At 41.6% G+C, this 10,714-nt stretch overlaps 1 protein-coding gene across 1 annotated transcript; it reads right to left on the reverse strand.

Moving 5' to 3' along the window:
• Positions 1-9,310: 9,310 nt before the first annotated feature.
• On the reverse strand, positions 9,311-9,898 carry LOC138869207 (uncharacterized). Its single transcript, XM_070146807.1, has 2 exons — positions 9,575-9,898; positions 9,311-9,463 (listed from the first exon to the last, which is right to left on the reverse strand). The coding sequence occupies exons 1-2, from the start codon at positions 9,896-9,898 to the stop codon at positions 9,311-9,313; spliced, it is 477 nt and encodes a 158-aa protein (XP_070002908.1).
• Between the last annotated feature and the right edge of the window lie 816 nt (positions 9,899-10,714).

Raw genomic sequence — 10,714 nt, forward strand, 5'->3', positions numbered from 1 at the left:
AACATATCCCATAACTTCATTTAAACTTGTTCCAACCTTCGAATGCTCAAAAAAACATCAAAACACCAATTAGCATCAGATTGAAGCCTAAGAACTTCAAAAATTCTAAAAATACGCTTTCGATCAAAAAGCCTATCAAACCTCGTCCGAATGACCTGAAATTTTGCACACACATTACATTAAACACTACGAAGCTACTCAAACTTCCAAAATATCATTCCAACCCTCGGATCAAAATCTCACTATCGAATTGGAAACTTCAAAATTTCAACTTTCGGCATTTCAAACCTAAATTAGCTACGGACCTTCAAAACACACTCCGATCATGCTCCTAAACCCAAAATCACCCAATGGAGCTAACGGAACCATCGAAATTCCATTCCGAGGCCGTCTTCACACTGTTCTAACTACGATCAAATTTCCAAAACTTAAGCTCTCATTTAGGGACTAAGTGTCCCAAAACTCTCCGAAACTCAAAACCGAATATCCCGACAAATCAAACTAGTAGAGATAAACACGGGCAAAGCAGTTAATAGGGATCGGGGTGTTAATTCTTAAGACGACTGACCGGGTCGTCACAATATTTCTTTAAGCATAATTACCTTAAGAGTCACCACTATCACGGAATACTTTTCATAGTAATACAACTATTTTTTTCTTTTCTTCTTTTTCAATTCATGTGGCTCTTATTTTTTCAAAACAGTGCACCTTTCCCTTTATTTCATTAGTTCCACTTAAAACCCAAACCAACCACCCTACACTTTAACTTTTACAAAGTTCATAACAATTCAATGCTCATGAGAGGTGACAAGGTTCAAATATATGGTCGAGTCAAACAAAGGGGTACGGCTTGCAATGTGGCTGCCAAAGAAATAGGATTACAGGCTTGATCATGCCCAACTATGCCTTATAAAAAGGACAAAATGGTCGTTGCAAATATAATCTGGGTATTTAGCCCAGAGTTGAATCCTACAGTGAATTAACCTACAAATTACTTTTGTCAGACTCACTGAATTCTCCATAATCAACTTCCCAGATATTTTGAATAACACTTGGCGATATTTCTACGAACTATAACTGAATAAAATTAAGCAAAATAAAAGCTAACTATGACTGATTTGTAAACAAATAAGAGAAAGATCTAAGGTTGTGATTTCCCCTATCGATGGAATCCCTTCCTGTTATGTTTCGTATAGATTTGCGTAATCGTCTCTATCGATCATGAGCACTCTTGTAAATATCTCCTGAGTAATTATTAAAAATTACTAGACGCACTCTCCCGAGTTACGCTAGCTGGCTTTTATTACAGCTCACTTAGATCGCACCCAAGGTTTTGTTATCCCTAATCCCACCTTTAAACACTCGGTTATTGATTCCTCATATACTTTGGGAGTGGTGTTGTTCAACAACTACCTAAATATGCACTCTCTTCCGAGTAATACATATTAAATAGGCACGGTTAATTGAGGATCCTATCAACAATAAGAACGTAGTTGAACAAATAGAGATTAAACTGGGCAAACTATATTAACACAACCAGAAGTTCATCCCTCAACAGGTTCCATCAAAATCTTTGAATAAATAATTTGCTACTCATAATTGTGTTCATAATAACAATATCAAAATTCATCATGAATGATAAAAACAAAAGGAAGAATGGTATAACTCGATGTCGAATTATCCTCCTTGCCTCTTGCCTCTTCTTGCCTTGAACAAAACTATAAAAACCTTGATATCCTCTTTTTGGGCGAGCTGGACCTCTTATAGGTTAATTGGAATTGCCCCCAAACTTCCAAGTTTACCCCTAAAATTTTCGCGTTTCAGAGTGACTAGCACGGTCGCGCTCGAACCGCGCTTGGGCCGCACAAATGGCGTTCTACACTGTCACTGCTTTCTAGACTAGTGCGGCCAAGCTCGTGATCGTGTTCGGTCCACGCTAATCGACTTCAACGCTGCCCCATTTCTTCTGGTTTAGCATGGCTGCGCTTGCCCCACGCTAGAGTGGATCAACTATTTATATCTTCTTTTCTTCTTCTTTCACACGTACTCAACTCCGAGGGGCTTTTCTTTGCTTTAATTTAGCTCCAAACACTGTCATATGTCCTCATAAGCACTACTTGCTCCTGTAAAACATAAAATTCACAACTTAGAGCAATTTATTTAACCTTCCTTGAATAGTGAACCATAGTCGAGTTGGGGCATAAATAGTCGCCAAACCACATGAATCTAGCCTATTATTAACACTCACACTTAAATCATTGCTAGTTCCCGAGCAATCCACCATACCTACAAAGGTTTTTTCACTAAGAAATTCCTTAAGGTATCACACCAAGAACATATCACCAAAGTTGTGTCTAGTAGTGTAGCATCTTTGCCTCAAGAGTCGACTCTCACGTGTCATGCAATATTCATACTTACTCAATTTACTCTATACAGAGGTCAAGACTTACCTTTCCTTCGTGAATCAAATGCCCTCACATCATACAAGAGAGTAGTTCCATAAGTAATAATATTAAAAATAATTAGGAACTCAGATAGACAAAATTCAGTCACTCTCAGAGAGAACATTCATATGCCACAAAAATGCATCATAGGCTTACCCGTAGTGTACTACTCTACTAATCGAGCTCATTCAAACTGAGATCAATTAGGACATCATTTGGTTGTAATGTAGGCTAAGGGACGGGTAGGATATATTTGGATATAGTGACTAACCTCCCTAAGCACTTTTAATACAATCACTTTCGCTTTTAGAACCATACTTATGTCAGACCAAACATTCTACCACACTTCTATTTATAATACCCGAATCTCTTTTAGGTGCAATTCTATCAAGTCACCACTTATCAAGGACTATATTTACTTTTTTTAAGAGTCGCTTATTCTTTGATTTTTCAAAACGCTGCACCTTTTTCTCTATTTTATTGGTTCCACTCAAAAACCAAACCACCACTCCCACACTTTAACTTTTGCATATTTCATAACCATTCAAGTGCTCATGGAAGGTAAAGGGGTTCAACATATGGGTCGTTCAAACAATTAGGTAAGGTTTGTAATGTGATTGCCAAAGAAACAGGCTTATAGGCTCAACGGGGTTAAATACAATGTATCGTATTTAGGTGGGTCTACTTTATATATCTGGCTTAACAAAGAAGCCTATATCACTTCTAAGACTGAATAAAGCTACTATTTCGCTTTGCAAACACACAGGGCAAGTTCTAGGCATCAAATGTAGAGCATAGAATATAATACAAATAACACACACAAGGCACATAACTTACTCTAGATTGGCTTATCAAAACACTCTCGTTTGAGTACTCAAGTTAGTGACAAACATACAATTTAAGGCACTCTAACAAGAATCAACAACTGAGACTAAGCATCACACTCAAGTGTCTACAGTGTTCAGGTGTATCAATGCTAAGGGATTGTCTTCCTATCTCAGCTCATATCCCACAAGTACCAAATAAAAACTAGAAACAAAATAAACAAAAACTAACTACACCCGGTTCAAGAAAAACCCTTGGATAAAAACCGCAGCCCAAAGAAAAACCAAGGGGGAGTTACTACACGACATAAAACAGAAAATCTTTTTGGTATTTTCTTTACACTTGCTTCCCTCAAGAAAACTATCTAGAAGATCCGTCATCAGGAAGAGTCCAACATATTTCTAGTTTTTTTAAAGGTTGACTTAGACCCTCAAGAACCCCGCTTAATGAGATCCGTCGTCGGGACAAGTCGACTCACCTAATTCGACTGCTACTCAAATCCACAAAATAAAAGAAAACATAAAACAATCATGTTCTTACATATATACACATACACAGAAGTATCCCCCACCCGGCACTTAAAAAGAAGACATGTCCTCATGGCATACAAAATAAAGAAATGTGAGGTAAAGGAACTCCCCTGATGGATCAATCTTGATTAGAGACCGTCCCCGGGTCCAGATGACATGCACGACCCAGAACTCGCAGCTAGCCCATTATTTTCTTCTTTGATTTAACCTGCTGGGTGGTCACCGCATCAATACGCGTACCTAATTCAACGACCGAGGTATGCAACCCTACCATCTCCTACTCTAAGGCTGCTAACTGGGTAACCCGACCAACCTCAGATGGTCCTGCAGCTTCTACAACCTACTCATGGTCGGGCGACTCGGCTCTTACTTCCTCCTGCTCATCCTCTCCCTCCTCAAATGCATCAGAGTCATCACTATCATCACCACTAGGTGCCACAGGCTCCTTCCCAGTAGTCACCTTATCAGCTTGAAACTTTACCTCTCTCGGCACTTTTCCATCCACACTCAAATTTTTCGTTACCCGAGCTGCCCGGTAAAGCCTAGTGACTAGGGAGGGGAGGAAGAAACCATACCTCTTCATCAGACAACGTGTAAACTTCTCCTCTTAAATAAGCTTGGCTATGTCAAAGTTGTGACCATTTATAAAGCACCAAATTAATGCAGCTCGAGGAGCATTCACTTTCGTGGTGTTGGAGGACGGGAGTAGGCAGTTGTTCATGACATATATCCAGCACTTCCCTTCAAAGGTGAGCGCCGATGAATGGAACTTCTGCCTATATTTCATCCACACAATTTCCTTTCCAAGTATATATATGGTTTCAAAGAATACCTTCTACGAGGTGTATCTTCTACCATAGGCTTCATAATAGTCTTCCATCTCTGCCACAAGTGTGGGCAGCCGGTATATCTCCGAATAGCCTCAACAGAGGCATCCACAACCTTCTTGTGCACTGTTACTACACCATTCACATGTTCTTTAACGTTGGCATAGAACTCGCGCACAACCATCAAATTCCCATCATCCGGCTCTTCAAAGAAAATTTCTAGTCCACGCCTGACCAGCTCATTATATAAGTTGGGACAGCCATGGTGGAGCGACCCTATATCCATGCCCCTCTCCGGTATTGGTTTCTTGGAGGCCTTATCAGCAAAACGGTCCTGAGCAAAGGAAAATCAAACCTGTTACTATTAAAAGGACGAGCAGGAGCTGAAGAACATGCTCTGGAGGATCCAGCTTGACCGCTGGATAAAGTACCGGTGGTTCGGCATTTCCTGGAGGGTGCCATAGTACTCGGAAGAAGAATATCATTAGCACAACACAGAAGATGTGACTCAACTGCGGTTACTCAGACATCACCTGCACAATTGGTCACAATTACCATTGACACTCACTGTGGCATTTTAACAAACACTTTGTGGGCATCATTCACCGGAACCCTCAATTTACCATGTTATAAACCAATGTTCATCACAATTCCCCCAATATTACCCACCTAAGTTAAGATATGCATCTACACAAACACCACAATCCACAAGCAACTATGTATACTCTACAACTTACTTCTAAGAGAAAAAAAAAAGAAACACTGCTACATAATCAAGAATTCAAAAGAAAACCCAACAAAAATTGGCAAAAAAAAACCTTACTTGAAGTGGGAGGAGATTGTGAGAAGTGAACAAGAAGAGTGGTGGGGATGGAATTGGCGTTGAACATTGGGGGGATTAGGGCTGGGATTATTTGGGAATGAGAAAGGGGCGTGTTTGAGTGAAGAGGGAGGGGACTTAGTCATAGGAGGAGAAGAGGGGTTTGAGGTGTGATAGGAAAAAGGGGGAGGGTAGGGTTGGGGTAAACAAAATAATACAATTAAAATACAAAATAAGAAAATAAAAAAAAAATGTTAACTTATACAAAGTAGCAGGCGGAACGGTACTAGCACGGTCCAAGCGTGGCCGCGCTAGTGAAACAGAACACTTTGCCATATGTGCGGTCTGAGAGTGGGCCGCGCTCTTGGGCGAAACGCTGAGGCAGAATACTTTGCCATATGCACGGTTTGAGCACGGTTCATGTGCGCCTGCGCTCCTGGGCCTCGATATTTTTCAATTTTTTACCTATTCCTTTAGTGTTCGATGGACTTATCAGTCACCCAAGCTCACCTGCACTGGTTAGTACTTACTAAAATCAAAAATAACAAATTCTAACTATACTAAAGTCACTACGTATTGGGTTGCCTCCCAACTAGCGCCTTAGTTAATGTCGTGGCACGATAGTTACAACAAGTCAATGGGTTGCCTCCCATGTAGCGCCTAATTTAACGTCGCGGCATGACGCTGAAGAGCACATTTAAGGCTCGCTCGACCTCTGAGGTTTAGTCAGATGGATCACTGACACTTCTTTGGTTTCATCCATGCCCACATATGGTTTTAATCTTTGCCCATTGACTCTAAATGTGCGGGAATCTTTCTCTGAGGCAATCTCTTTGGCACCTGAAGGAAGCACTTCGACCACCTGAAATGGTCCAAACTATCGTGACTTGAGTTTACCCAAAAATAGCCTTAATCTTGAGTTATAAAGCAACACTATGTCTTTGGGATTGAAATTTCGCTTAACAATTTTCTTGTCGTGCAACCTCTTCATTCTCTCCTTGTATAACCTCGTGCTCTTGAAAGTAAGAAATCGGAACTTGTCTAGCTCATGTAGTTTTTTGACTCAATATCAGATTTAGTTGATTCATTGCCCACCAAGCTCTATGTTCTAGTTCCACTGGCAAGTGACAGGCCTTCCCGAACACCAACTTGTATGGTGACATACCAATTGGTGTTTTGAAAGCGGTTTTGTAGGCTCAGAGTGCATCATCTAGCTTTTTCGCCCAATCAGTTCTTGTGGCGTTCACATTCTTGTTCAGCACACTCTTTATTTCTCTATTTGACACTTCGACCTGTCCACTGGTCTGAGGATGATATGGGGTTGCCACCTTATGGCGCACATCGTACTTTGCTAGCAATTTCTTGAAGGCTCAATTGCAGAAGTGAGTGCCTCGGTCACTGATAGTAGCTCTTGGGATTCTGAAATGGTTGAATATATTCTTCTTCAAAACCCCACCACCACCATTGCATCATTGGTGGGGAGTGTTGCAGCTTCCACCCATTTGGACACGTAATCTATAACAACAAGTATGTACTTATTGTCAAAGGAGCTGACGAAGGGGCCCATGAAGTCTATCCCCCATACATCGAACACTTCAACCTCTTGAATTGGGTTCATGGGCATATCATGGCGACGGAAGATGTTTTCGGTTTGCTGACATTCATCACAGCCCTTTACCCATTGATGTGCATCCTTAAACACGCTTGGCCAGTGGAACCCAGCTTCTAGAACTTTTGCTTCCGTCATGACTCCTCCAAAATGTCTGACATATGCCGATGCATGACATGACTACAAAATAGAAGATTGTTCTATCTTGGGGACACACTTCTGGATCATATTGTCAACACAAATTCTAAACAGATAAGGTTCATCCCAGTAATACATGCGACAGTCACGATAAAACTTTTTCTTTTGCACAGAGGAAAGGTCATAGGGAACTATACCGCTTTCCAGGTAATTTTCAATGTCTGCATACCATGGCACTTCCTCAAGGCTTGTGCCAAGTAGCTACTCATCTGGAAAGGTTTCCAAAATATCCTCTACCTCAACTGAGTTTTTAGCTCCTTCAAGTCGTGGTAGATGATTAGTGACCTAGTTTTCAGTGCCCTTACGGTCACAAATCTCGAGGTCGAACTCTTGCAGTAGCAGCACCCAACGAATTAGACGTGATTTGGACTCCTTCTTTTCAATAAAGTACCTAAGAGCAGCATGATCAGTATATACAATTACCTTAGAGCCAATCAGGTATGATCTCAACTTGTCGAATGCGAACACCACAGACAGCATCTCCTTTTCAGTCACAGTGTAGTTCAGCTAGGATCCACTCAACATTCTACTGGCATAGTAAATTGGGTGCATCATCTTTTCTATTCAGTGTCCTAGCACTGCCCCCACTACATAGTCATTAGCGTCACACATGAGTTTGAATGGTTGCTCCTAGTCGGGGGAAACAATGATGGGTGTTGTGACTAGCCTCTTTTTCAACTCCTCGAATGCTCCCATGCAATCATTAGAAAATATGAAAGGGTGATCTTTTTATAATACATGCAATCATTGAGGGTTCCGGTAGAAACTGGCATGCCCATGGAAGCTCCTGATTGCCTTGATTGATGTGGAGGGTGGTAGATTTGCTATCACATCAACATTAGCACAATCCACCTCGATTCCCTTGCTTGATACCAGGTGTCCCAAGACTATACCCTCTTGTACCATAAAATGGCACCTTTCCCAATTAAGTACAAGGTTACTATCGATATACCTATTCAACAATTGGGTCAAGTTTTTAAGGCACTCATCGAATAAGTTTCCTACCACTGAAAATCATCCATGAACACCTCCATTATGTCTTCAACCATGTCGGTGAATATGACCATCATGCACCTTTGGAATGTGGCGGTGCACTGCATAGGCCAAAAGTCATTCTTTGGAAGGCATAAATCGCATTTGGACATGTGAACGAGGTCTTCTCTCTATCCTCTTGTGCAATGGAGATTTGGTTGTACCCTGAGTACCCATCCAAAAACCTAAAGTGCGACCTCCCTGCCAGCCTGTCAAGCATCTGATCAATGAAGGGAAGTGGGAAGTGGTCTTTCCGGGTGGCCAGATTCAATATCCTATAGTCTATATAAATTCTCCAGCCTGTGACGGTGCTTGTAGAGATCAGCTCATTGTTATCATTTTTTACCACCGTCATACCACCCTTCTTAGGAACACAAAGCACCGGGCTAACCCAGTTGCTGTCAGAGATGGGGAAAATGATTCTTCCCATCTAACCACTTAATGATCTCCTTCTTCACCACTCCCTTCATGTTGGGGTTCAGCATTCTTTGATGCTCCCTGGAAGGTTTGTGCCCCTCTTCCAACAGAATTTTATGCATACAATATGCCGGGTTGATCCCCTTAATGTCTTCCATGGTCCACCCAATGGCAGTCTTGCACTCCGTGAGTACCTGCAAAACTAGATGGCAGTCTTGCACATCTAACAAACTAGATGAGATAATAAAAGGTAATGTAGAGTTAGGTCCTAGGAATGCATACCTGAGATGGGCGGACAGTCTCTTCAACTCCAGCTTTGGTGGTTCTTTTATGGATGGCTTGGCTAGAGGAGTTTCTCTTTTTTCTAAGTTCAGTGGCTCAAATTCAAGTGATCGCTCCCAAAATCCTTTGCCCTCAAGAGCCAACAACCATTTTGCCAATTCTTCCCCATTCACCTCATCTAAATTCATAAGACATACAGCAAGAGGAACCTCAATAGTCAATGTCTCATCATTCTCTTCCATGATTATATCTACGACATTAATAAGAGAATAATTGGCGAATTCACTTGGTCGCCTCAAAGATTTCTACACGTTGAATGTTATCTCCTAATCTTTAAACCTCATCTTGAGCTCCCCAGTTTCACAATCAATGAGGACTCGCCCTGTGGCCAAGAACGGCCTTCCCAAAACTATGGGAGTTTCTTCATCCACTCTACAATCTAGAATCACAAAATCTGCAGGGAACACAAATTTCCCTACCTGTATCAACACGTCATCCAGAATACCTGAGGGTCATTTCACAGTTCTTTCAGCCAACTGCAACAACATAGACATGGGTCTAGCTCATCCAATCCCCAACCTCTTATAGACCGCCAGGGGCATAAGATTTATTCTCGTCCCCAAATCATAGAGTGCCTTGGCAAAGACAAAGTTACCAATGGTGCAGGGAATTTTAAAACTCCCTGGATCAGGCAACTTTTTAGCAATTGGTCTAGTCACCAAAACACTGCAGGTCTGAGTTAGAGTCACTGTGGCCCAGTCTTGGAAGTTGAATTTTCGGGACATCAAGTCCTTCATCATTTTTTTATAACCAGGCATCTCCTTCAAAGCTTCAATAAATGGAAGGTTTACCTGAATTTGTTTCAACATCTCCAAGAATTTCTTGTATTGTTCATCTTTCTGGTATTTGGCCATCTATGTGGGAATGGTGCTAGAGGTCTCTTCTTCCCAATGATTTGGGTTTTCTTTTTATCAGACACCACCTCAACTACCGATTCCTGGGCTGTCTCAGCTTCTTTCTCAGCCTCAATCTGTGTGTTGGTTTCTTCCTAGGCAGGTTGTACTGTAACCTCTGTCAGTTTTGCTGAATCATCTAGCTCAATGGGCACTGGTACAAGTGTCTCAGCCTGTCTACTTTCTCGAGCCCTCTCTTACTCCAAGTCTAGGTCTTTGCCATTACGTAGACTCACTGCCATCAGCTGCTTTGGGCCTTGATCTTTTGGATTTACCTGAGTGTTTGCAGGCAATGCCTCATGAGGATGATTATTCAAAGTCATAGAGATCTGGCCCATTTTCACTTCAATATTCTTTATGGCTGACTTATGTGTATCTACTCTTTGACTCATTTTCGCATTTGACCCAATAACCTGCTGCATCATTGCCTCTAGTCTAGCAAACCCATCAACCTCTCTCCCACCATGTTGTTGCTGAGGAGGATGATAACCCTGCTATTCATTTTGGTTATTGTACCCCTGTGGCCTTTTGTAAGGCGCCACATTATCGTGAGGTCACATGGATCCCATATTTCCATTGTTGTGTTGTGGCTGGAGTGGCCTGTATGGTTGATTCTGTTGGCCTCAATTCTGACCACCCTATCTCTGGCCCCCACAATTAGACACATAATTCATGTTCTTAGGGTAATGATGATGATCACTTTCCATATTCCACTGGCTACCAATTGGCTGACTAATGCAAGATGTGCATAAGCCCCCATTGGTTGTATCTACAATG

This window comes from Nicotiana sylvestris, chromosome 5, assembly GCF_000393655.2.
Source record: "Nicotiana sylvestris chromosome 5, ASM39365v2, whole genome shotgun sequence".
Taxonomy (NCBI): domain Eukaryota; kingdom Viridiplantae; phylum Streptophyta; class Magnoliopsida; order Solanales; family Solanaceae; genus Nicotiana; species Nicotiana sylvestris.

Bases quoted from the DNA above. Each gene is read 5' to 3' on its own strand.
- LOC138869207 (XM_070146807.1), bottom strand. From the start codon at position 9,898: ATGGCCAAATACCAGAAAGATGAACAATACAAGAAATTCTTGGAGATG. The intron at 9,464-9,574 runs GTCTATAAGAGG...GTGTTGATACAG, and splicing joins TAAATCTTATGCCCCTGGCG to GTAGGGAAATTTGTGTTCCC.